This window comes from Pelodiscus sinensis, chromosome 15 (genome assembly GCF_049634645.1).
Source record: "Pelodiscus sinensis isolate JC-2024 chromosome 15, ASM4963464v1, whole genome shotgun sequence".
Lineage (NCBI taxonomy): Eukaryota > Metazoa > Chordata > Testudines > Trionychidae > Pelodiscus > Pelodiscus sinensis.
In genome coordinates this window covers 37,993,969-38,021,296 of record NC_134725.1, presented here as the reverse complement: position 1 = coordinate 38,021,296, position 27,328 = coordinate 37,993,969, and the positions used below count along the sequence as shown (strand labels likewise).

At 48.4% G+C, this 27,328-nt stretch overlaps 1 protein-coding gene across 1 annotated transcript in view; it reads left to right on the top strand.

The window, feature by feature from the left end:
* Window positions 1-27,111, top strand: part of LOC102443842 (sodium-dependent serotonin transporter-like) — a 49,152-nt gene extending 22,041 nt beyond the window's left edge. Inside the window, exons 3-11 of the mRNA XM_075897753.1 lie at window positions 13,270-13,404; window positions 14,012-14,231; window positions 15,558-15,696; window positions 17,581-17,715; window positions 19,918-20,021; window positions 22,100-22,227; window positions 23,234-23,346; window positions 25,325-25,456; window positions 26,956-27,111. Coding sequence (XP_075753868.1) covers window positions 13,296-13,404; window positions 14,012-14,231; window positions 15,558-15,696; window positions 17,581-17,715; window positions 19,918-20,021; window positions 22,100-22,227; window positions 23,234-23,346; window positions 25,325-25,456; window positions 26,956-27,111 — 1,236 coding nt within the window. The 5' untranslated portion in view covers window positions 13,270-13,295. The remainder of the gene's footprint in view (window positions 1-13,269; window positions 13,405-14,011; window positions 14,232-15,557; window positions 15,697-17,580; window positions 17,716-19,917; window positions 20,022-22,099; window positions 22,228-23,233; window positions 23,347-25,324; window positions 25,457-26,955) is intronic.
* The last annotated feature ends 217 nt before the right edge of the window (window positions 27,112-27,328 follow it).

Below are 27,328 nucleotides of genomic sequence, written 5' to 3'. Positions count from 1 at the left end.
AATAGCGTTGCTGTGTTTAGACTTCCAGGCACTGGAGGGCAACATAGTCACAAATACGTGCTGTAATGGGTAACACACACATGCATGCGCATGCACGCGTGTGTGCTCTTTAGCTCTTGGCCTTGGCTCCACACCAAGCCTGGCTTCCTTCCTCTTTTTGTCTGACTTCTTTCTATATAGGAGGGAGTGTTCCTCTTTCAGGGCGTTGTTGGTTAGAATGCATGCAAACAAAATATCTTTACAAAGCCACCTGGCAAACTCACAGCATCTTGCCATTGGTCTTTTCTTCCCAGCTCCGACAGAAATTGATGACTTGACGACTGGGGTGATCTGTGTGAGATGTGATTGGCTCTAATTTTCTGAAGGCCAGGGAGCTTAAATGAGAGCAAGTTGCTTTGTTCTGAATGTGATTATGTTGCATCTCTGAGTACCATGCTAAATACATTAAACTGGCCCTGGCTGTCTCTGCAGCTTAAACTAAATTGCCCAAAATTGGTTTAATACAGCAGCTCTTTGCTGGACAGCTCAGTGCATGGATGAGCAGGTAGGAAGGTTGATCAGCTAAGCAAATGCATGCAGAGGACTCTGCCTAGTCACTAGTGCAACACATTGCCATATCAAGGTTGTACTTTGAGGCCGTGGGGGAGACCCATTTCCAGCTCTACTCAGAGAGAGGAAGAGTCAAAGCCCTTCAGGCTGATGTATGGCAGGAAGAGAGTAAGAGGGGTGAATAGGGATAGAGCCACAGGGCTAGAACCTCCACTGACATAAATCAGGGTAATGCCATAGACATACCTAACATAGATGGATAGGCCCCAGTAGAGGATTTGATCCATATTATTAGAAATGGGCCCAAACATACCCCAGCTTTGGGAAGACTTTAAATCTAAAAAAGGTTTTGTGCAGAATAACAAGAAAGAACAAAGTAAAGTCTCCAGGAGAGAGCACAGGGTGTGTCTGACTGTAACAGGCTGGAGTGACCCAGAGCAGAACACAGCTGCGGTCTCTGCACAGAGGGTGAGCTTTAGAAATGTTCAGGCACAACATACAAAAAGGAAAGCCTCCACAATGTCGTAGCTATGGACTTTGCCACCCCAAAACTTTGACCACCCCACAAACTTGGGAAAAAGATCTAGGTGTTGTATCTTCTGTCTCATGCTAGCCCATCTGCATGCCCCAAAGTCTATCCTCTGAAATGCTTTTTAAAGGATGTCAGATAATGGAGAAAAACCTCTGAGCTACTGTTGGCATAACAGCACCATTGTTCCCTGTGTAACAAATCAGTTTAGCAGGTCATTGGTCTTCATGTGTTTCAGTTGGCCCCCTTTCCTTGCACATACACGGTGACAGCCTAAACTACACAGGGGAAAGTTCTGCTCTCCAGTAAGGCCAGCAGAGTTCAACATCAATATCTGACACCTCCATGAAATCCCAGAGGGAAAGGAGAACAAAGGACTGGCGTTGAGAGCAAAGCGTGAGTTTGACCATCGGCAGTCAGAGCCAGTCACTGAGACAGCCCTCTGCTGCTTCCGACCCAGCCTCAGTGAACAAGAAGCAACATATTGATCTGAGGCTTTATTCACGTTGGCCTTCTCTGGTACCTACAATTAGTTTGCCAAATTGCCATTGCTAAAGACCTTGTGTTTCAAAGCTCCCCATCATTACTTTGACAGTCGCAGGCAGGATGCAATTCCAGAATACACAGGAGTTGTGTAGCTGCATAGCTCCTGGGCAAACACTGGGCTGCATGGGTGGCTGATACAATGTTCAGAGAGAGAGTCATAAACTCAAGAGGTTGGTGAGTTTAGCTTTATGAATTGTGTTGCTTATTTGACAGGAAGATCCCCAGGGTGGGATCTGTCAAAGGTGACAGGCTGGTGGAATAGAAGCCTGGAAATCAAACTGACAGCAATGTGTTGGGTAAAGGTAGATTGCTCATCCTCAGATTGGGTTCCATAGGGGCAGCACCGACATTTTGTGCAGATTCTAGTCTGCAGCATAATTTACTGAACTCCTTTGAATTTTAAATGGGATCGATCAGGTATCATACAAAATGAGCAGTCATCCCTGAATAACGAAGAGCCTCTTCAAAAGGAAGGTAGGTCAGGAACTGCTCAGCATTGGTGCTTGAGGTTTAATTTTTATGCCTCACTTATCTTGGTCAGTGAAAACGGGCCAATAGTTTCACTTTTGTGTCCATTCAGTTTGACTTGCAGGCACCAGACACCTCGTTTGTTCTGCAGCCATTTTGGGAGAATTGAATCCAGACAATTCAAGACATGTTCTTGAAAACATTTGAATATAGGTTGCAAACACACACACCTTACACCACAGTATCAGCTCTCGTTATTGTAAAAACTTAAAAAACAGTGAATCACCATAAAGGCTAACAAAACTTGTAGATGGTATCATGAGCTTTCATGGGCAAAACCCACTTCTTCAGATGACTGGAGCATTTAAAGTCCAGATCCAAGAATAAATAAGATGGGGAGAGGAGTAGGAGGGGGAGGGGAGAGGAACAGAATGTGAACTAGAGTGTTCATGTTACAAAAAGCTGATAAGAACAATTTGCACCTTCTCTAAGTACCCATTACTTAGTTGGTTAAATCATTAGAATGTGGAAGGTAGTGTGCTAGCCAGCCAATGTCTTTATTTGTACCTCTGTGATAGGAATCAAATATGTAAATGAAGTTAAATTCTGAGTCTTCTCTGTGTGTTTGGCTTGTGGAATTGGCCTGAAACAACATGGTGACTTTGAGATCCATTATTGTCTCTTTATTGTGTCACTTACATCTCTGAGACAGTCCTCTAGCGGAAGGGATTAAATATTGGTTGCCCCTTGAACACTCAATGAATAGATCCAGGGGAGAAGCAGAGCCTTCTCACATGGAGTGCTAAGGAAAGATACAAACCCCCCTTTCAGTTCAGCAATTTTCAGCCCTGCTTGTCGAAGGTGACAGCAGCACCCAGAAAACCAAGCACGGACCTTTCAGCAGTTTGCCCCAACTGCACTCACCCCTGTTCTGCATTCATCCCAGGAGAAATTCACTGCTGTGCACAGCGGCAGCATGAGGCCAAGTCACTCTTGAAAAATTGCTTCAGCCACACTGCTGCCATCAAATCCAATGCACCAGAGAAATTCTTGTCAACCAAGTGGGAAGAACACAGCAGATGGGTATGGACAGAGGCAGGAGGTAGAAAGGCACTATGCTGGCTAAATAGAAAGGGAGAATGCCTAGTTCCCAGGTCTTTCTAACTCACACTATCAGTGGAGTTTTAGGCTCAGTCCAGTTCTCAAGAATGAATAGACCATTTGCTTTCATGAGAGCTGGCTAAGGCCCTTACGGAGCATCTGTGGCATGTACCATTTCTTGCCTCTGATGAAGTGGTTTTTACCCACAAAAGCTGATGCCCAAATGAATCTGTTAGTCTCTAAGGTGCCACAGGACTCCTCATTGTTTCTGCAGATACAGACTAACATGGTTCCCCCCCGAGACTTGTCTGCCATGATAGTGACTCCATTTAACACCATGCCCAGGCCTGTCCAGACAGCTGTCTCCTGAGGTCAGCAAAGAGGGTTGCACAGGCAGGTGTAGTGAATGCTAAAATTAGGCTGTGGATAGTCTCTCAAGGTCAATGGTGAACCCCCAGCCAGAGACAGCTAAACCTGCACTCAGCACAGTGTTGGCTTTCAGGTGGCTGAGAAAGACACTGCATGGCCAGGGTTGGGCAGGGACTGAAGAGGATCCTGTTTTCCAGCTCAACGATGCTTCTGTAAAATCCCTTGTGTTCCGACTGAAGCCTGCCATCAGTGAAGTCTCAATAAATCAGCAGCAGGGGCAGATGACAGCATGGAATTCCTTACTGTTGTGCCAACAGAGCGTCATGCGCTACCTATCCAACGACAGCAGGTGTCAGCGCATTTATACAGCACAGTGTCACTCTCTGCTTGTCTGTGCTAGGGCTTGATCCTCAGTCGGGCAGATCAGTGACCCTCCCCCACCACATTCCCTGGGCCAGCTGGGGATCTGGCCCTTCATTTGCACCTCTGGAAACATATCCGTTCCTTGACAGACTTTTTATGCTCCTGGAATGGCTTTCACTAGCCACCCCCGAGGCAGCAGTTTTCAGCCACATGATGCCCGTGCATCCTGACATCTTTTTATTTGACTGTTCCCAACAGATTTTTGCATAGATGTGAATTCTTTATAAAAAGGCTCCAGGAAAAAGTTGTCCCTGATTCCCTTCCCCCTCTCCCCTCAGTCCCGCTGGGAGCAAAGCCCAAGGGAACCAAACCACTGCTGAGAGTTGGGGAGGAGGCACGCTCAGAAAATGCTATTGTGTCCCTCTGAGCGGGTTTCAGCACAGGTGTCCTCAGAATGGTGGAGTGTGTGGAAAAGCAGACGTCATGTAGCCATGGAAACCTGTTTATCCTGATGGGAACTAACCACACGTCCAATTGTGATCTCTTTTGCAGTTCCTCTTCATGACAGCTGAGAAGGGCCTGAAAAACCCGGCTTTGGAGCAGCGCTTGCTCTGGAAGCGGCCAACATAGCTGGACTGGGCCCTGCTTCCTGGCCCACTGGAAACCAGGCAGAAGTCTAGGATCTCCAGACCCTCAGTGACGGGGGACAGAGCCTGTCCCTGGGCAATCACTGCTTTGAACCTAGCACAGGGCAGATCTCAGGTCCGGGGCCAACGTGAAACCAGTTAGTGGCCTCAGCCCAATGCCAACCAGACAAGTGTGCTCAGAACATAAAGTCTCCACAGCAGTTGACCCCATGAGGGCCAAGGACTGACTGGATCATGGGGCAGCCTATAGGCCTGGGGCTCACATCCCTTCTAACACCACCCACCACTCTATTGCCAGCTCGCTGGGGCCAGGGCTAGGGTTAGGAACAACAGTTCAGTGGCTGTCCTGCCCTGCAGAGCAGTGCCTGTGTGTGGGCAGGGTCAGAGCCACTCAGCCAAAGGACAGAAGGTGTTTCTGGGAGGCCCCTGGAGCTGGCCCAGTGAGGCAAACATGACCCGGATTCTCTTGTGCACCGTGCAGCACATCCACAGTGTGGGGTGTTCCAGTCCTGCTGCAGGAAGCCCCGGGAGGGTCTAATTTGCCCTGCAGAACCAGTGATATTAGTACTGCATGAGGAGGGAATGACCCCAGCTTGGTTCTCAGAGCCCAGAACACTTTGCAGGACAACAGCTGTTCACTTGTAAGCTGAGCTGGGTCGTGGTGTCCATGAGGTACAGTGACCTCTGCAGTACCCATAAGGGGTTTGTACAGACACGCCAAGACCTTGGCAGTGCTGCCTCGCTGGACGGGGGCAGCCGTTCCTGAGCACTGCAGGTGGCTTAAGATTCATGTCACTTGAAGATTGTTTCGATGTCAACTCTTTGGGGCTGGATGCATCTCTCTGACAGTGATTGCATAGGGCCCAGCATACTGGGGCCCGTTGCCTTCCTGCAAGTTCAATAGGAAATGGTAATACAGGTTGTAAGTCCCTGGTTTGGCACCCTTGGGACCTGACCAGTCCTGATCCAGAGAATTTGCCGCACTAAGGGAGGTTAATGCCACCCCTTAGGCTCTCACTGGCTGCTGAGCTCCAGTGTGGCCACAGTAGAGGGACCAGCATTGACCAAGCAGGGTCTGGGGGAGCACCAGGGGAAGAGAAAAGGTGACTTCAGAGCCCCACAGATGGGGGCTAAGAGCCCAGCCCTGCAGGAGTGCACCGAACCACATGACACCTGGGCTGCACTCCCAGATCCCACCGCCAGCTACAGGGCTATGCTTCTGATCCCCACATGCAGGGCCCCACAGCCCCCTGCCTCTTCCCCTGAGCATCCCCCTGTCTTCTTCCCTTCCTGGAAGCTCTGGGAAGGTTGGGGAGGAGTTGCTGAGTGGGAGGGGGGCAGCCTGGGAGCACTCACAGGGATGCGGGACCACAGATGATGCTGGACCCTTGAAATCTGGACCAGAGATTGAACCTGCCATGTTAAGCCAGCCCAGAAATGAGGCGAGCAAGTGCTAACCTGAGAAACCCTGGGCCAGCAGGAGCTGAAAATGCAGTGCCAAGAGCTGTGTCTGGTCAGTGCATGGAGGGGACTATATCCACCTTCCTGTGTTTGCACAGAAGATGGCTGGCCAATACCAACAGATGTCCCATGCCAGGAAAGATGCTGCTCTCTTCCTGGCTGCACCCATTTCCAGCTCATATTCTGAATATGGTCTGAGGAAGTCAGTCTGCCCCATGAAAGCTCATCATCTGAGTTTTTTGCCAATTTTCTCTCTTTTCTCTTCCCATTCTTCCCCTCCTCCTCTAGCTCTATCATGCATGAAGAGCTCCCACCTATCTCAAACATCTAGCAAGGACTAAAGTTGAAGTTTGACCAACCAGTGAAGCCAGATCAGAGATGCTGCATCCCTCTGCATGGACCATAGTGTGGGTGTCTGCAGCACTGTGGCTATTTCGGCCACACAAGAGGGCAGATGAAAAGACAAGGAAGGTTGTTGGTCATCTCACATGGCTGGTTCCCTCCAGGAAAGAACTGAGCCACTGAAGTCAAACTGATTGTATGCATCTTGTGTCCAACTGGCCACCCTCTTCCTGGCTGCACCCATTTCCAGCTCATATTCTGAATAATGTCTGAGGAAGTCAGTCTGCCCCATGAAAGCTCATCATCTAATAAACCATCTTCTTCGTCTTTAAAGTGCTGCATGACTGCTTTTTCTGTTTTACCTTAAAGAATAATGCAGATAGAGAAATCTGAAAGTTCACTACAAGAATTGGAAACATGCACATGCCTGCTGGTTTATAACGGCTCCAATGGTGGGGCTTTTGTGGTTTTGTTTGTTTGTTTGTTTTCTTTTTGTAATCTGAGTAAACACAGTGCATTTGGGGTGCGTTCATTAGTACCTTTTGCATCCTAACAAGTAGAATGCCATTTTAGGTCATAACTTAGGACAGATTTCCCCTGGAAAACTGAATTGTCCTTATAGTCATTCATTATAATTTCTGCATTATTAGTGATTACAGTAAGGAGACTGTAACTTCCTAAAAAAAATCGAAAAAGGAGGAAGCCACAGCTGTTTGTCAGATAGGGTGAGAGCAAAGCGGAACTGCTGCTTCTGATGAGAGATAATGCTATGTCTATATTGATCCACAGTTTTTATTGAGCCTGCCACGCCAGCCCTACGCATGGTATAATCAAGAACAACTGAATGTAGGAGGCAGTGGTCATGAAAATACATTTTCACTTAACCTGAGTTGTTCCAAGTGAACCTAACATAGGAGGTATGATGATGATAAATCTTGCACTCTGCCATGTAGCAACTTTACCCTGAACAAGGGCATAGTGCACACCTGCACTGATATCAAACCTCTATAAAGAGAACTGGTTAAAACACCAGCACTAGAAAGTTGGTCCCGGCATTTCAGCTATATGCTCGCCACAAAATGCTTTCTCCACTCCCCCTCCTGCCTTTGATCAAAGGATGGGTCTTTCTTATGGCTCCTTTCTCCTGGCGTGGATTTTCAGGCTGGAGGTGGAGAAGCCCAGTCAATGTGACCCTCCCCTCCTTGGATCTGTCATCAGCAATAACAAATCCTTCTCTTCTCAAACTTATTCAGCTTGAATCCTGCAGGATTGCCATCAGAAGCAGAATGTCAGAGCAGAACTCTCCAGTTCAAGCCGATAGCCTTCCCCAGCAGGGTAGAAACACAAGCCCGAGCCATCCTGCCAACCCAGTGTTGCTTATGACCCAAACAGATTCCCGGGACAAGTGGAGCAAAAAAATGGATTTCCTTTTGTCAGTGATTGGATTTGCTGTAGATTTGGGCAACGTCTGGAGATTCCCTTATATCTGTTATCAGAACGGAGGGGGTAAGGATGCAGCTTTATTATTTTAATCCTTGTCTAAAGAAAATAAAGCAGCTTTTTATTTGTCAATTTTAAAAAGTGTATTGTTTCTTTGTTTTGTGTAGTTGGTTCTTACAGCCTTTCTTGTGAGCCCAGAAAGTTCCAAGAATGACAAAACTTCAGCTGGGATTTGTCTCTTTTCTGCTTTACCTGTTCTTATTTTAAACATCTTTCTAGCAATGCTGCTCCTCCTGGGATTAGAGGGGTACATTTATGAAGAGGGGAGAGGCATCCCAATTTCTATGGTTAATATAGAAGTTTTTTTAAAAAGAAAACTGAAAATGATGAATTGCGACCAGAGATCAAATCTTGTGTTGCTGTGGTTAACTTTGCAGTCTTCCCAGTTTGTGAAACTGATCACTTGTGATATTTTACATTTTAAGATCATCATTTCAAATGTCCAAAACATTCTTGCTTTAAGATTACTGTGAAGGATTATAGGCATATTGCTAGTGCACTTAGGGGCTTTAAAAATAAAGCCAAACAGCTTTTTTGGGAGCTGTCCATGGTCCTTCCTTTCAGACCAAAATAAAACAGATTTCAGTAGTTCAACTGATCAATTAAAAATCCCAATTATTTCTTCCTGATAGAAATAATTACCTGAAAGTTCAAGGCAACCATAATCCTGATTTGAGAACAGGTTTCCAGCACCAGATGAGCAAACCAACAATTTTAAATAAACAAGAGTAGAAAAATTCTTTTTAAGAAGTAAGGATGTGGAAATGAAGACTGTGTTGTTTGCAGATGACAAAGTAGATTCAATTGCCAAAAGCCACAGGCACTTGAGTATTATACCTTAATGAACTGCAAATTACAAGAAAATAATTAATGTCTTGCTATATACTGCAGGCCTGATTCTGGTTTCCATTTCACCCATGTAGATCCAAAATACCTGCACTCAATTCCACAGAGTTATTCTGGATTAACCACAGTGAAACTGAGGATAGCTGCTAGCTCCTAGTTGGTCAATTTGGTCTGAATACATTTTCCTTTTAATAAAACTGTCAATTTGGTCTGAATACATTTTCCATTTAATAAAACTGTCAAAACATTCAGAGGGTATCTTTAATAAAGGAAAGAAAGCAGAAATGGCACAAAGAGAGAAGGGGAGAGCAAGTGAACATGTATCTGACTGGATTAGTTCTTCATGTATGCTCCTAACATAAACTAATAAGTCATTGCATTTTAGCTGGCTTTCCTGATTTGCAGACTTGCTGCTTTAGTCACATGCTAGAACTTACACAACTATTTGCACTCTCATGAAAAAGCCATTTCCCAAGCTGTTCTCCCAAGACCAACATTCTGTTTTCAGAAAAGCCAGGTTCTGGGCTTTGGTTGCTCAGAAAAATGGAGCGTTGTGTAAGTTGATACAGTGGTATGCTACAAGTTACCTGCAAAGTATGAGGAAACTTTAAGCTCCGTCCATGGTGAACATTTTTCTTTTTATATATATATTTAAAACACACCCTGAAAGCCTCTATAAGCAATGCCAGTTAGCACAGTCTTGTTCCATTCAGGAGTCTGCATGAGTATTTGCTTTCCTTGCACAGATGTGTGCAGCTTTTTTTGTTCTCTTCCTTGGCAAATGACCAAGGAGCAGGCCAGGGTGACTGTAGTGAACCAGGTCTCAATCATTCTATGCCTCTGTTTGCATGCCCTGAAGTTGTTTCTGCTGACTTCCAGTAGGACACACATGCATTGCAGCACTACCTGTTCTGGGTTTTGTTGCTCCTGGGAAGGGACCAAATATACATGCCAAGCAATTGGCTAGTTAGCCTAGTTACTAGCTGCATTAGGAGAGGTGCTCTGGGGTCCTATTTGTACTCAGAATTGTTTGTGCCTCTCTAATCTAGCCTGTAATGGATGGAGTTACAGCCACTGAAAACTGCCATCCACTAACAGGATCATCCCCTTCAGGTCACTATCAATATTATAATTAATGGACCCTCTGGAACTGCGGGGGCTGATGCAGGTGCAGCTGTAGTGAAATCTGTGGTCAGAAATCCGGCTGGGAAAGGCTGACGTGGCTTCTACAAAAAGGTGGCAGCGGGGGCTCATGTTTGGATCTGGGTTGTCAGTCCCCTTCTGCTCTAGTCAGATACCACTGAGTTTTGGAGTCAGGCTTTTCACACCATGAGGGAATGTCTAAGTCCATGCTCCTCTCACACAGAACTCCAAAAGGGGATGGAGCCAGAGCTCACTTGCTCCACCTGCGAAGGGCACCATCTGGGGAGCAGTAAATTGCATCCTTCACAGGAAAAGCCTTTGCAGGCCTGAGAGTCTGGTGAGCTTTCTATACCTGCAAGCCACCATGCTTCCCATTGCTCCCCTGCTCAGTGAGACTTGACACCAACTCTCTCTCTCTGGGCTATGCCCAGATGGTACGACCCAGCCAATAGCAACAAATCTCTGTCCCTGTCTGCACCACTGCCCTTGTGGTAGGGCCTTTTCTGACTATAAGAGTTCGGTACAGTTCTTCCATCCTCCTTGCCACTGAGACCCAACATCATTCATTACATTTGTGATCGCATGTTACCCCCCCCCCCCACACACACTCTCATTTACATTAGTCATGCTCAGGATCAGGCTTCATTGTGCTTGGGGCTGCACAGACATAAGAACCTAGAAACATAAGAACGGCCAGATTGGGTCAGCCCAATGGTCCATCTAGCCCAATACCCTGTCTTCCAACAGTGACCAATGCCAGATGCCCCTCAGGGAATGAACAGAACAGGTAATCATCAAGTGATCCCCTACTAGCCATTCCCAGAGGCTAGGGACACCATTCTTACTCATCCTGGCTAATAGCTATCCCCATCTTCCATGAATTTGTCTTGCTTTTTTTGTACCCTTTTAAAGTCCTGGTCTTCACCACATCCTCTGGCAAGGAGTTCCACAGGTTGACTATGTGCTGTGTGAAGAAATACTTTCTTTGGTTTGTTTTAAACCTGCTATCTATTAATTTCATTTGGTGACCCACAGTTTCTTATGGTATGGGAACAAGTAAATAACTTTTCCTTATTCACGTTCTACATACCACTCATGATTGTATAGACCTCTATCGTATCCCCTCTTAGTTTCCTCTTTTCCAAGCTGAAAAGTCCCAGTCTGATTAATCTCTCCTCATATGGCAGCTGTTCCCAACCCCTTATCATTATTGTTGCACTTCTCTGACTCTTGTCCAATTCTAAATGTATCTTTTTTGAGATGTGTCAACCACTTCTGCACGCAGTGTTCAGGACGTGGGCGATCCATGGATTTATACAAAGGCAATAAGATATTTTCCATTTTATTATCTAATTCCAAACTTAATGATTCCCAAGATGCTGTTTGCTTTTCTGACTGCTGCTGCACATTGCGTGGGTGTTTTCAGAGGACTATTCACAGTGACTCCAAGATCTCTTTGTAACAACTACAGCGGACCCCATCATTTGATATGTGTGTCTGGGATAATGTTTTCCAACATGCATTACTTTGCATTTATCTACATTGAATGTCATTAGCTATTTTGTTGCCCACTCCCCCAGTTTAGCCAGAGCCCTATGGAATACATTTCCGTTGCTTGTGACTCCACTAGCTTGAGTAGTTTTGTATCAGAGAGCAAGGCATCGTCCCTGTTGTTGGTGGCTCTGGCAGCTCTAGCCAGGCCTGTGCTGGAGGGAGATAATGGTGGGATGAATAGCCATGAATTCCTTGGGATCCAGGTCACTTTCCTTCCTTCACTAACAAGATCTGTCTGCATTATGACCTTTCAGCTGCTGCGCCGGCATTTGCACCCTTGCCCTCTGGCTTTCTGGGGCTGTGTGACACTGACGCACTGGAACAGGTGTTCTCAGTCTTTGCTTCACAGCCAGAAACAAATTACTATGGTGAGACAGGCTGTGCTTGTGCCTCTTTCCAGTAGGCGCTGGCACTGCCCAGTGCCCAAGATTCCCAGCCAGAGTCTGTAGCTGCAGGTGGCTTGGATAGTTCTGAGAAGGGCCCAGATTTCTGGATACCGAGCCAAGCATGAACCCAACACCTTTGCAGATTCTCCCCGCCTAGTCACATAACCTTCCTGAGAGGAAGGAGTTAATATCCCTTGCTCACATTCACAGGATCTCTGGTGATGCTCAGATCTCCCTCCACCACCTCTTGCCAGTGGCCATTCGTCTAAAGGAAACCCCCACATGTACACTGGTTAGTATCAAACAGCCAGTTCCTTGGGCATCGGCCTTTCAGAGAGAGGAGCCGTGGGGGGTAAATTAACTAATCCCAGTAGGGTATTTCTGATGAGTAGAGAGAGCAGTTCCAGTTTGAAAGAATCCAGTGGGTACAAATCTAGCCCCAGTAATTACTGCTTCATTATGAATAATGCAAATTACAGCAGTAATTACTGAGTTCATTGAGTGATGATACATATTCATTGGGATTTTTCTCTGTAGAACCTCTGACACCTGAAAGGTGTTTAATATTTCTTTCTCTCCCTTGTGATGGTCTGCACTGCCCAGTCTTACAACCAATCCCTCCGTTCCTACCAAAAATGGGGCCCCTTGATGTAACGATTCAGTGGCACATGAACTTCAGAGCATCCATCCACTCAAACGAGCCAGGGAGTTTCTGCAGAGAGAAAATGTTGTTTCCTTGGCTAAGTTACAGACACACACTTATCCCAATGGGATTGCAGTAAGTTTCTCAGACACTGTGCTCACTTGTACGGTATTTCTCATCTACTTTTTCCCACTTTATAAGGATGGGCCAAGTTCACCAACATCAGCTCCCCAGGGAGCTGGGGGATCGGTATGTACCTACCTGTTTGCAGGCAGGTCTGCTACACAAAGGAGTCGCTTGTTGTCAGGGATGGGCTGATGATGAGGTCTGAGTAGGAAGAGGCCTTGTGCAACCCATCCTCTGTCAGTGGAGTAGTGGGGAAGCCAGAGCTGTAACTTGGAGGTAGAATCCAGGCTCTGCTGAAGTCACTGGGCAGGATTAGTGTTCCTGTCAGCTTGGCACATGTGCAGCTGTCCATGAGAGATTCTAATGTGACCCAGCTGCAGAGTGCCCACAGCTAGGTTTGTGTTTCTACTGGTGGTACACATTGCCTTGGTGCATGTTTTAAAAATTTATTCTGCAATGCTGAAGAAATAAAAATGTTCTCCTGGATGGAAAAGATGAGAGGGAACATTTGGGTAGGACTCCCACAGATTTCAGCTCAGCTGCTCCCCTCAGTTTCAGAGAGGGGCAGGACCGCTGACTGGAGTCTGGAGATGCTATTTCAAATAGATATTCCCAGCCCGTCAGGCTGGCTTGTGAGCCTACCTTTACTGCTGTGGATGACATGATGCCCTGCAGTGGTTTTGCCTCTCTCCGCAGGAGCCTTTCTTATTCCTTACACGCTGATGGCCATCTTTGGAGGGGTGCCTCTCTTCTACATGGAGTTGGCCCTAGGACAGTTTCATAGGACAGGAGCTATCTCCATCTGGAAACACATCTGTCCCATGTTTAAAGGTAAGACACCCTCGCTCCTGACCTGGCAGCTCAACATTCACTGAGCATTAATATGCTGAGTCCTCTGCTTTGCTGAATGGAGAAAAATTAGAGCACCCTGGAGTCTTGCTGCAGGTTGGTGTGCCATCACTCCTTGTGAGATACATTTGCAGGGATATTGTAGCAAATGCATTTGCAGGGATATTGCAGGGATCATGCCTCTTCCATTCGCAACAGCCACTCCCTCCCTGCACACAGAGTCTTACAGAGCATAGCTGTCCAAGCTCCCCAGCTCCCGACCCCATTCCCGGAGGGGCCCCTTCCCCTTCTCATCTCCCCGCTCCCCCTCCCTCCCCAGCCTGTTCCCCTGCAGCAGTGTCCAAAATGTGGCAAATCACAGACATAAGCAGCTTTCACAATAGGGAAAATTCACCCCAGGTGGATTAACTAGCCTGACACAACTAATTCTACTAGCAGGGCATGGGAATTGAGCACCCAGTGCTCTGTGCACAGTTCCCACGCAGGACCAGGGGAGCCATGCTCAGGGATGCCGTCACTGCAGCAGAAGAATAGCACTGTGCAGGAACTGGGGTCCCGTGATGTGCTCCCCTCCTCTCTCCCCACACAGGCATTGGCTTTGCTATTTGCATCATTGCCCTGTACGTCTCCTTCTACTACAACACCATCATCGCCTGGGCCCTGTACTATTTCTACTCCTCCTTTACTGGCACTCTGCCCTGGACAAGCTGCGACAATGCCTGGAACACCCCCAACTGCACCAACTACTTTGGAAAGAGCAACGTGACCTGGACCAGCTTCTCCAAGTCGCCGGCGGAAGAGTTTTATACGTAAGTGCATGTAAGTGCGCTATGTGACTGGGCCAGGGGGAAATCTCTCTCCCTCTCTCGTTAATACCCAGTCCCCTCAGCACCTATGCACCAGGGCATGCTATGCAAGGTATAGGAAGAATGATCATTGACATCTCTGTTTCAGCCACATATATAATAACACTGCTTTGTATTTCTACTAGCAGATTTGCCGGGCATTGCCTAGATCTTCAGGGCAGGACCTTGGGGATGTGGGAGAGGGGAAGGATGCAGGAAGCTGGGGCCGGGGGTGTATTCTCCCTCCCCAGTATTCCCTACCCAGGGCCTGTTCTCTTCCCCTTGGGCCTCTCCCAGCTGCCAGGGGCCTGTTCTCTTCCCCATCTTCAGCCAAGTACCAGGAGGAAAGGGTTTGGGGCAGAGGGACTACCACTGGCAGGCAAGATGGTGGAGCTCCAGCCCTGCTGGTCACTCCCTTGGTGGGGCGGCTCCGCTGGTGGGCACTCTGCAGGATAACTTTCCCCTGTGGGCTCGCTGTCCACCATGGCCACTCTCATATTGTGTCCCTCCGAACACCCCCTCCATGTTATGGAAAACAGTCCTTTTCCTGGAGTTTCCAGTTGTCCTGGCACAATCAAACACTATTGGAAACACGATTGTTTACTTCAGCCTGTGGAAACAATCAAATTAGAGGATTTACCCAGCATTGCTCAGGTCCTTAACTTAAACAAGATTTTCTTTCCTTCATTGGGATCATGGCTTTGGGGTGGGGCTGGGTGTGTGGGGATCAGTATGCAGGCTGCCCTGAGGAGAGAGGACTACTGGGGCCAAGTGAAAAGCGCCTCTCTATGGCTGCTGCAGCTTCAGTGGACACAGCCAGGGAGGGGGTGCATGTCCCCTGGCTGGGGGACAGACAAAGACAGACAAACAGACACACACAGAGACAAACTATCTGAAATATATAATAGATTTGGGATTCTCAGTGCGGGTTACAACCAGAGTTCCTGCTGCTCCCCACGGTGGGTAAGGATTCTTTCCCTCCTTTCCCAGACGGGAAAATTGAGACCTAGAGTGGTTATGTGATTTGCCAGCCTGAGGCCATTGCTCACAATAAGCCAGGGACAGGGTGAAGAGCAGCATGTCCCCATGCTTAAGGTTGGACCCTACCCCCTTGACCATGGTTCCTCCAGGTCTCACAGCCCAGCAATAGTCACTGTGGAGGACAAGCTGGGCTGTGCACACAAGGGGCAGAGAGTCAAATCTGACCATTTTCTCAGCTCCCAGTGGCTCAACATTCCCTTCTCTTGCTTGTATTGGTGACTAAGCCAACGGGGGGCTTATCTGACACAGGAGGAAAGTCCTCGAGATTCAGAAATCCGGTGGCCTGAACGACGTAGGCGGGATCCGCTGGCAGCTTGTCCTCTGCCTTTTTCTCATCTTCACGATTGTTTACTTCAGCCTGTGGAAAGGAGTGAAAACCTCAGGGAAGGTAAGAAGACCTCCCATGCCCCTTCTGACTCTCAGCTCTCAGTGAGCAATAGCAGGCTGCTTCAGTGCATCATACAGCTAGTGCAGAGCCAGGGCCCCTAACCCCTCAGTGGCTGCATGTAGATGCACGCCCCTAGTGCTCTGCATCTGCAGGCAGAGGAGCCTGGTGTGGCACATTTGCTGCACTTGTGAACTGCTGAAACTTGTGAACTGCTAACAGAGTGGGGTTTGCATGGTATCAAAGGTCTGCCCATAGGATTGTTCACCCCTGAAAATCTAGAACCCATTTCAATAATAAACACACATGAAAACTCTGGGGCCGGATCTCTGGCAATTTGCAACTAGAGGGGGAAAAGGCAAAATTCATCTAATATCGTATAACTTGTATCTGCTCTGCCATCATGGGGGAGTCCATAAGTAATGTGGCGGGCGGTGTGTGGGGGGGTTCCTCCTGCAGTCTCTCTGCCTCATTTCTCACTGCCCCAAAGCTTGTAACAGTGTTATTCACTCTAGTCTGGTGCTAAATAAATAACTTTTCAGTGGTGTAAGGTGCCTTTGAATCTGGGCACTCTTGCTTCCTAGGGCCACTCATAACAGCGGGGTTTACTCGGTATTCTGTAATACAGCCTGCAAAGAATAAATCAGAAGCAGAAGGAGAAAACATACCCTCCCGGCCCGTTTTTCAGCAGTGCTGAGTAGAATTTTGCAAAGAACTGATTTTTTTTTCAGTTTGAGGACAAGTGAAAAAAACCCACTTTTCAGCCTCAAAATGAAATTGTTTAAAAACTCTTCAGTGACAGAAAACATTGGAAAGACATTTACTTTGGGTTCAATGGACTGTTTTATTTTGATTTCAAGCACTGAAAGTTGTTTTTTTTAACTTTTACAAAACAAAATTGAAGGAAATTTTAAAACAAAAAGTCATTTTGAATTGAAACATTTTGATTTGTTCCAAATCTCTCTCTGTTTTTAAATAGAAACCATCAGCAAAACAGACACAAATCCCCCAAACAGTTCATGTTGTAGAATCCTCTTTTTTTCACTGAAAAACGGTTTGGCAGAATTAGTATTTTGCCCTGCTTGGGCTGAATGCCACTTGGAATCAGAAGGGGTTCGGCCAGTGATGAAAGTAACTTTCTTACAGGTGCTGTCCTATTCTAGCCCAGGTCCCTGACAGTTCTTTAAATAGCTCCCTGCTGGCTTTTGCTGCAGCTCAGCCAGTTCCTGCCAGAACTCTGCAAATCAGACCTCCAGAATCCATACGAAGGGTAAAATGTTGTTAGGATGAGCTAGTGCAATCTCTGTTCCAACGGTTGTAGCTGAATGAGCATTGTATGCACAGTCACTAAGCAGCAAACTCTACCCACTTACAACCAGGTCAGACTTCCCAACCCACAGAAGTAAGATCTCACTCTCACAAAGACTAAATGAGGTGACCTAGCTATTTCCCTGCCAAGGTTGCTACTAAGTACCCCCACAAGCTGTATCTTTCAGCCTTTCACAACAGCGCAGCATCACTTGGGTGATGTGAAACTCTTTCCTACGTTTGCCAAAGGTAATGAGCAAACCCATTCTAAGCTGACCACCTCACTGATCAGCGAGCCTGGGCAGATTCAGATCACTCAAGTTTGGAAAGTCCTTTTTTGATCTCCCTTCCCCCCCCCCCCCCCACTCCTGAAGAGTGATCATTCCAAACAGTGGCCATTAAAACTGAATTCCATTCATATTCCACCGCTCAGACTCAAAGGCGGGAGTGCATTTGACGCCGAGTGTCTGTGGTGACCTGTTTGCGCTAATACTCTTTGATGGATGTGACCTATGGTAGCAGTTGGTGTCTGTCTCTACTGTCACTGAAACGCCTGTCTGGTCGGTTTCTGCTTTCCAGGTGGTGTGGGTGACAGCTACACTGCCTTACATCGTCCTCCTCATACTGCTGGTTCGGGGAGCAACTCTGCCAGGGGCTTGGAGAGGGATTGTCTTCTATCTCAGACCTGACTGGGAGAAGCTCACAAGCACTGCTGTAAGTTACAGCCAGCCATTCCCCTGCTCAGGCTCTGGCCTGCTACAGTGCCCTCCCCACTGCTGGGGGTTGCTGTATTTAGCAATGTGGCCAGGAGCCACCTGAGAGCCTGGAAGATAAGCTAAGGCAGGTGCAATACAGGGCTGGCTGGACAACCCTGGAGTCATTGGGCCGCAGACTGTCTATCCCAGGACAAACACAGGTTAAGCTCCACACACCCCAGCCCAAACTCAACAGGCTGGGCATCACGAGGAACAATCAGATGTGCAGGTTTTCCACCAACACCAGCCATGCTATGGGGCAGGCTGGGCATAGGCCTTCTGCCATGTCACCTCGCCCTGCTCTCAGTGTGACAGCATGGTAACAGCGAGCGCCTAGCCACACGGCCCTTCCATTGCTTGGCCTATGTCATCAGGGGCCTCAAGGTTCATCACGACAGCCACACAGGGTCAGACCAAGCACCTAGCCCTGTAACCTGTCTTCCAGTAGAGGCTGGTGCTACTTGCTTTAGAGGGAATGAACAGAAGAGGGCAGTTACTGAGTGATCCAAACCCTGCTTCTGGTAGTCAGAAGTTTAGGGACCCCCTGATCATGGGGGTCACATCCCTGCTCATCCTGGCTAGTAGCCATTGATGGACCTATCCTCCTCAAAACTTATCTAATTCTTTTTTGAACCTTGTTAAAGTCCTGGCTTTCACAACATCTTCTGGCGAGGAGTTCCACAGATTGACTGTGTGCTGCATGCAGAAATATTTCCTTATGCTGGTTTGAAACATGTGGCCCATTAACTTAATTGGTCACTGAGTTATGCAAAGGGGTGAAAATAACCCTTCCTGATTCACTTTCTCCACCCCAGTCATGATTTGATAGACCTTGAGTTGTCTCTTTTATAAGCCTAATAGTCCTGGTCGAAAGGCCAGGACAAAGATTTGTGAGCAATTTATTAGGGAAGGGGGGAACCCAAGGGAGGGACTGATGTGATCACAGCAACCTGTCAGGGAGGTGATGCGAGTAGCGGTGTTAAAAGTGCTTTAACGTGACATTAATTGCACCTGCTGGAGCTCCCATCCTCCCACATGATGTATATCTGATGTAGCCACCGCAGAAAGCAACTTCCTTTAAATGCCACCCCGACCTCCTAGCAGCCAGTACTTGCAGATGCAGTAGGCAGAAATGAGCAGCGCAGATCTGAGAACCAGAATGTAATAGGTTCATTATTCCTTCAGAAAACAGAGGCACACTGGACAAGCTCTTGGAAATGTAAATCTTTAATTGAATTACCCATCTCATTTGCAGTCTAGTTTTATTTATGCTGTGTTTTCGCCCCCTCTTTGTAAAGCTGGCCTGACAATAGACTTCCTGTCTGTAATTACCCCTGAGCTGCACTTGAGAATTTTCATTAAAGTTAATCAGTGATATACTTTCCAATTAAAACCTTCCATAACAGATAGACGGCCTATCATGCCACTTCTTCCAGGAACTGTGTGAGCCAAGCCCTGGTGTGGCTGGATGCCAGGAAAGATTTGGGGAGCGTGTCACATCCTGATTCCTCTCTCACCCTGATTTCTCTGCTTAGCTTGCAGCTGAGCATTGCTCAAGTTTTCTACGGCTGAATTACCACTGGGAGGACATCTGCTTCCCTTCATTCCTGTGTTAGGGGTGTCCTTCCTGGAGGAACTGGGAAGCTAGGGCAAGCAAGGGAACCCCATCCAAGAATCAGTATTGAGGCAAATATATTTAAATGGAGTTTCTCCAAGATGACACACAACCCAGGGCTCGACTGCACTGGGACCTCACACTGTGTTACAGCCAGTCCCTGAGCTGCATGGGAACCATTATAATTACACATGTAACACTGGTTGTCACTGCAAGTGCAGTGCAGAGGGGCCGCAGTGTGAACAAGAATCCAGGGTGGCATGTCCTGCATTGGGGCAGCATATACCTAAGACCCAGGGCCACAGGCTCCCAGGCCAACCTGGAATTTGCACTTTCAAAGCAAGGCAATCGGCAAATTTCAGAGCCAGATGGTTAGATCTGTGCTCCATTACAATGGCCTGGGGGGCAGAGAGAATGCAAAGGGAACTGAGCTGTTTTTGGGGCCCAGATTCATACCCCATGTGGCAGGTCTCCCTGGCTAGATCACAGCCCCTGGGATCCACCCACATTCCCACCTCTAACCAGCATCGATGCTTATTCGGCCAGGTTTGGGTGGATGCTGCTGCCCAGATCTTTTTCTCCTTGGGGCCTGGTTTCGGGGTTCTTCTTGCTCTCGCCAGTTACAACCATTTCAACAACAACTGTTACCGGTAAGAAACTACAGACTTTGAGCTTCCCATGGGCAGCAGAACAGTCCAAAACTCACCCACAGCCCTGCCCTGGCTAGCATGGGGCAGACTCCCTTTGGCCAGCCTGGAACTTGGCCCCCCTTTTGGCCTGCAGGTGAGAATGCAGCTCCTTGGGCCCCTTCTGCTCTCAGGGCAGGCCCAAAGAGAAAAGCCAAAGAAGCAAGTTCTCAGAACAGGGTCCCCATTTCACCTCTGCAGGGTACAAAGATGCAGGTGCAAGTTTTCAGGGCACAAATTAGAGATATTAACTATCAGGTATTTGTGTAAATGTGTAACCACTTGAAATTTTAGCACTTACACATTTACACACAGAGAGAGCGGACTCCCCATGAGCACTAACTCCTCATGAGCACCAGCTCCCACCTCCCCTGACTCTGCTGTCTCTGATAAAGAGGTAGCAAAGCAGGGGGCAGGTGGTTCTGAGTAGCCGATATGTGCGGGGCGCCAGCTTGAAAGCTACTTCCTTGTGTACTGGCTCCCACCTGCTCTCCCACCCCTCATGCTGCTGCTTCTCTCTCTGTGAGAGACAGCAAGTGGGGGGGAAAGGTGGCTCCGCAAAAATCAGCATGCACAGAGGGCTGGCTTAAAAGCCAGCTCCCAATGTGTAACAGCTCCCGTCTCCTCCCACTCTTGCTGCCTCTAATACAGAGGCAGCAAGGGGGGAAGTGCATGTAGTTGATAGGATTAACTGATAAGCCCAGGCTAATTGGTTAATCATGTGGTTGACTGCACGTTGACATCCCTAGCACAAACTGCACTTGAGCAATTGCTCTAGCTGAACAAAAATACCTTGGAACGGACCAGTCCCTGGTGGCCATGCAGTGCACCCCAAGCCACATCATGGCAGGACAGTTAGCCCCAGCAGCGAGATGGGAGCCTCTGCCAAGGACCTCCGTCTACCCTGCTGCCCCCAGGCATGGCAGGGGCGGGAAGGGGGCTGGCGTCAGCAGCATTGTCTCTGTGGCCTGGGAATGCTGCTCCAAGCAGCCAGCACCTTCCAGCAGATTTCCAGAGAACACTGGGGCCTTTCATGCCATTGCTCAGCTGGGTGGTCTGGAGCAGTTTCTGTCCTCCAAAAAGAGCCTGTTTCCATGCTGTTTCCATGCATACTGGCCACACATCCCCAAAGGCGGGGCCAGCTGCCCCAAATTATTCAGTGCTCTCATCCCAGCACCGGGGAGACCAGGCTGTCACCAGGACAGAGCGCTGCCTGGGACCATTTGTCATGGGCCTGACAGGATCCAATGTGGGATCTACTGAAGAGAAAAAACCTGCTGAAGGACTGGGAGCCAGGCACTCCGGAGCCAGAATCCCAGCTCTGACAGTGTGAAAGCTACTGTGTTCTGCACAGCACAGGGACAGCCCTCTGGCTCCTGGCTAGTGTCAGCCTGGGCGCCAACAGCCGCTACAGCCCCGAGGAAGGAGGGAGGGGCAGGTCCATGCTCCTGGAAGGGCCAGAGCCTTGTGCAGAAGGGGCAAGGCTGAGGCAGCCAGCCCTCAGCACCACCTGGAATACGGCATCCCCCCAGCCCTCAAAGCCACCCAGAGCCCACCACGTGGTACTCCAGCGGCAATTTAAAGGGCCTGGGGATCTAGCTGCCATGGCAGTGGCTGGGAGCCCTGCACTCCTTCCGTTGGCTGGCCTGGTCCCAGAGACTGGACCTCCAGGTGCAATGCAAATCTCAGCATTTATGCCTATGTTTGCTCTATTCTGTAGTGCTCTGGATACTAAGGAAATTCTGCCCAGCTCTTTGTTCATTCCTGAGCAGGCAGAGTTGTCCTTCCCAAAGCTGCCTCTGGAACTGGAAGCAGGCGTAGCCCTGGCTGCCCAGCCACATGGGAGTGAATCCTGCTTGTGCCTCCTGATGTGAGCCAATGGAGCTTCCCTTTTACTGCTTGTGCTCTTTAGGGCATGATTGGGGAGGGGGATACAGGAAAGATTTGGGGCTGGCAGATTCTGGGGCTAGAAATGCAGAGGAAAAAGAAGTTGTTGAAATGCCCTGCCCTTTCCAGTCATCTGTTCCTGTTCTGCCTTCCAGAGACGCCCTTGTTACCAGCGCGGTGAATTGTCTGACCAGCTTCCTGTCAGGGTTTGTCATTTTCACAGTGCTGGGCTACATGGCTGAAATGAGAGACGTGGAGGTGGAAGATGTAGCAAAAGACAAAGGTTTGTCTCTCTTACACCAGCAAGCAGCCTATCTGCAGCCATACATTCGGATGGGGGAGGTTAAACCAGGGTATGGAGCATCAAGATCTGAGTTAGGTTCCTTGTTTTGCTGTAAGACCGTGGGCAAGTCACTTCCCTTTCTGTGTCTCAAAGTCCCTATCTATCTCAAGGCAAGACACTTCCCACTGACCTCCTGGGGCTTATATAACCTTTGTCGAACAGTGATCACTGGATGAAAGGTTTGATTCTGGACCACAACTCAGGTTAGAGCCTTGCCTAGAAGTGTCAAAGCACTGAGGTCACACAAATGCACATGGGGGCAGAATTTAGCCCTCTGCAAGCTAATAAACATTGGGTAAGCAACTGGGTGTGGTGCCTACTACTGGAGATTGCAGATATAGTAACAGCCAATGCTCAACTGAATAGGCTAAACCACGGCAAGGTCAATTGAGCAATGGAATAACCTGGCATGGGAGCAGGGAATCCCTAGCAATGCAGTAAAGGAAATTCCAGACTGGTATTGCCTGGTAGGTCTGAGTATACTGAACATGGAAAGTTGGCTTCAGGTACACAGCTCCAGCTACGTAAATACCATAGCTGAAGTCAACATACCTTAAGCCAAGCTTAGTGCTGTCTTCACAGTGCGAGTTCGGTGGGAGCAAACGTTCCCATCGGCTTCCCTTACTCCTCACGACTGCCAGGAGTACCGGCACCAACTGGGGGTGCCCTCGGCATTTGATTTAGTGCGTGTTTTCTAGACCCACTAAACTGAATGCCAGAAGACGGATCTTTGGCACTGCAAGTGGAGACGTGCCCTGAGGGCAAGATTTTCACAGACATTTATCTGTCAATTTGAAAATCTGCACCAAAATGTTCCTCCATTATAGGAAGAAAATCACCCTATTTCTTTCAGCTTGAGCAGAAGGCAGACACCCAGGGACTTTCATAACCCAGACTAGCTTCATAGGAAATGGAGGGAAGGAAATAACCGGATGTTCCCTTTTAGGTCCAAGTCTCCTTTTCATCACCTATCCTGAGGCTATTGCAAATATGGTGGGCTCTACCTTCTTTGCCATCATATTCTTCCTCATGATGATCACTCTGGGGTTGGACAGCACAGTAAGTTCTTTGATTTCCCTTTGGGGAGAGAGCAAATTGATCCTACAAAGGCACGATTGTACATTCCGCGTGTCTTGCTCCCTGAAAGTTTACACTGGGGTGGGATTTTCAGCCATTCCTGTGCATCATTCAAAATGGGGAGTACACATGGGGGCAGGGGCAGGGGCAGTAACAAAGAATATCCCCAACTTACATCACTTGCTATGACCCATGTGTGGATGAAGTCAACATGATTTGGATCCATCTCTGTTCAGTACGATTTTGGTCCTGCTTCCCCCAGAGTCCATGGAAAGAGAATACTGACTTAAAAGAACTAGGATTGTGTCATGAGCAAGGCTCGACAGCACAGCCACACAGTGCGGTCAGCGCATGTACAGTGCGCCAAACCGCGTGGCTGGCGAACAGGGCTCACCACTGCTTGGCGAGCCGTGGTCATAAGTGATATTCCCTGCAGGCAGTGGGAGCAACAGGTACTCAGCATGACTCAGGATCGGGCCCCATTGCTATTTCGGGTTACGTGGTTCCTAAATAAGGATGCTAAGAAGCGGGTGTTTCACTAATCATGAGTCGACAAGGGAAGGTGCTCAGTCCTGGCTCACGCTGGGCCCAGGCTGCCTGCCCACCCAGCTCTTACTACATTTAAACTGCAGAGCTGCACTGGGGGTAGGTCCCAGAGCCGGCGTGAGCTGGGACTGTGCCAGGCTTGCTCAGTCTTGACTCGCACTGGGTCCAGCAGCCCCTGTCTGTGGGAGTCCCAGCGGGGAGCTGGTTTTCCTTGTGAACAGAGGCTGCTGCTGGAGCAGCCTCTGTTCGAGGCCAGCCCAGACCACCATGGAAAAGGGCTGCTCCACAGGACGTGAAGCAGCCTCTGCCTGTGCCGAGCCTGGGCCCACTGCAGGCAGAGGTTGCTTCACCCTCACACACTCACACACGCACACGCACACATGCTGCTGTCTCTATTAGAGGCAGTAGTGAGGTGGGGCAGGTGTCACCATGGAGGCAGTGCTGGGGGGGAACTGGCTTTTAATACAGAGGCAGCGAGGGTGAGGGAATGCAAGTAGGCGATTCAATTACCTGGTAAGCCTAGGCTTATCAGTTAATCAATTACTCAACTAGTCACTTACATCCCTATTCCTAACAAGCCCCAACAATGCCAGAAGAAATTGAGCTCTGGCAGAGCTGGTTTGGAAAATGGGGACAAACAAAAGCATAAAACTTTTCACCCTCAAAAAATGTTTTTGTATCTATAAATTTCATTTCATATGATCATTTATTATAATTTTTTTTTTAATCGTGAAACCTGAAAATAAACCATGGTGAACCATAATGGTCCTAATGGTTGATAATCTCCATGCAGCAAACTGCAAATCACACCCAGGGTGGAGGGTAAATTCCACTCTCTGGGTATGTCTACACTACCCTCCTATTTCAAAATAGGAGGGTAATGTAGGCATACCGCACTTGCAAATGAAGCCCGGGATTTGAATTTCCCGGGCTTCATTTGCATAAGCCGGGCGCCGCCATTTTTAAATCCCGGCTGGTTCGAACCCCGTGCCGCGCGGCTACACGCGGCACGAACTAGGTAGTTCGAACTAGGCTTCCTTCCACGAGGAGTAACGGTAGTTCGATCTAGGAAGCCTAGTTCGAACTACCTAGTTCGTGCCGCGTGTAGCCGCGCGGCATGGGGTTCGAACCAGCCGGGATTTAAAAATGGCGGCGCCCGGCTTATGCAAATGAAGCCTGGGAAATTCAAATCCCGGGCTTCATTTGCAAGTGCAGTATGCCTACATTACCCCGCTAGTTTGAATTAGCGGGGTAGTGTAGACATACCCTTTGTTACATGAGTGTAAATCACAGCAGAGGCCAAAGAAGCTAACAAAACAACAAACATGTTAATAGGGTTATACCAAGAGTGGAATTTCACCCTTTGCTTTGTTTTCCTGGCTCACCTCAATGGCGTTATGTGTTTCCTTTTCAGTTTGGAGGCCTGGAGGCTGTCATCACGGCAGTAATGGATGAGTACCCTCACATCCTAGCAAAGCGAAGGGAGCTCTTTGTTCTTGGCCTCATCACCATATGCTTTTTGGGCTCTCTCACCACCCTTACACATGTGAGTAAGCCTGAGCCACATTAGATGCTCCCTCCTTCCTTTGCAAACTCTAAATTCTTTGTGAAAAGTTCAGCCATGAAAACTGGCTACAGCTAACATACAGTCCAGCAACATGAAGGAGCAATTCAGATTATCCTTCCCAATCAGTACAGAACTGCTGTCCTCAGCCCAAAACTAATTTCCTGAAGTTAGGGCCTAGAACAGGTCTACATTACCAGGGAAGATCGAATTAAGATACACAACTCCAGCTATGTTAATAATATAGCTGCAGTCAATGTACCGTCATCTGAGTTTCCACGCCATATCGCCAGTGGGAGGTCAATGGAAGCAAATGCTCCCATCAGCATCCCTTAATCCCTGCGAGGAGCAGGAATCCTGGCACTGACGGGGATGCCCTCTGAGTTTGTGAATGTTTACTAGACCTGCTAAATCGAAGAAAGAAGATCAATCACAAGAGCATCCATCTTTTGTGTAGTGAAGACAAGCCCTCCTGGTACATTTCATCAGCCGACTCTCCATTTTCACTAGTTTGTTGACACATTCAAAGCATTCTGATAGTCTGAAGTGTCCATGTTTGCCTTTTCAGAGCCCATTCTGTTTTGTGGGTGTGTTCCTGTTACTTTTATCGGGGCAGAAGGAAAATAACTTTTCTCTCCCTTCTTCATCCCGCTCCTCTTGACCCAGCACACTCCCTTTATACTGACTCCCTCAATCAGCCTCGCCTAAAGCAGTGGTTGAAAATTGCTGATGCCCGTGGCCCAACATGATTATACCTTTTGACTCGCGTGTGGGCTCCAGGATGGGACCGAGAGTGAGGGGTTTAGGGTGCAGGGCAGGGGATTGGGGCAGCAGGTTGGGCATGGATTTACCTCCAGTGACTCACAGTCAACAGAGCAGTGGGGATTCTAAGGCTGCTTCCCATCTGTCCTGGCACCCCAGACCATGCTGTGACCCGGAAGCAGCCAGGAGCAGGTCTGAGTCCTAAGCAGAGGTGTGCCAGCAGCTCTGCACACTGCTCTCACACAGCCCCCATCCTCCTCAGCTCCCATTGGCTGGGAACTAGCCAGCTGGTGCTCAGGTGGAGGGCAATACGTGGAGCCCCATGGCCCCCTGCGTAGGAGCTGGACTCACTGCTGGTCACTTCTTGCTTGCAGTGTGGCCTATGGTGCTAGGACAGGTAGGAAATCTGCCTTAGCAATCCCTGCTAGTCACCTGGTCATCCTACAGAAAAGCGACCCAGTGCCTGGTAATCCATGACCCAGTACAGGGTCACAACCTGTTCTTTAAAAAACACCGACCTACAGGACTTCATGTCCATGACCAACACCTGAGCCAATATCTTGAGGGAGAGAAAAAGAGTTTCCTTCACTTTCTTCTTAACCCCATTCACTCCCAGGTTCTGGCTTGTTAATGCCAGTGTGGACTGAATGCTTCAGAAAACTGGTGCAATACAAGTCAGAGACACTAACATCACAGCCTGTTTGCATTTGTCATTCCAGGGTGGGGCATATGTTGTCAAACTCCTGGAGGAGTTTGGTGCTGGCTGCTCAATTCTGGCGGTGGTGTTATTGGAAGCAATAGCTGTGTCGTGGTTTTATGGTAAGGAGGAAAAAAAATCCCTCTCCAGCAAAGGCTTATATTTTGTGCTCAAATAACCTATGACTGTGGTTCTGCAAAGACTTACATATGTGCTTTCCTTTATGCACATGGGTTAGTCCCAGTGACTTCAATGGATTTCTCATGTATAAATGTTTGCATGCATGTTAATCATTCCTGGGATCCCCAACAAATACAGCAGCTCCAAGCTCTTTCATGCAACTCTTTCTAAATAAGCCCTCTGCTCTGAATGGGCTGCCTGGTTCCTCCCTGCTT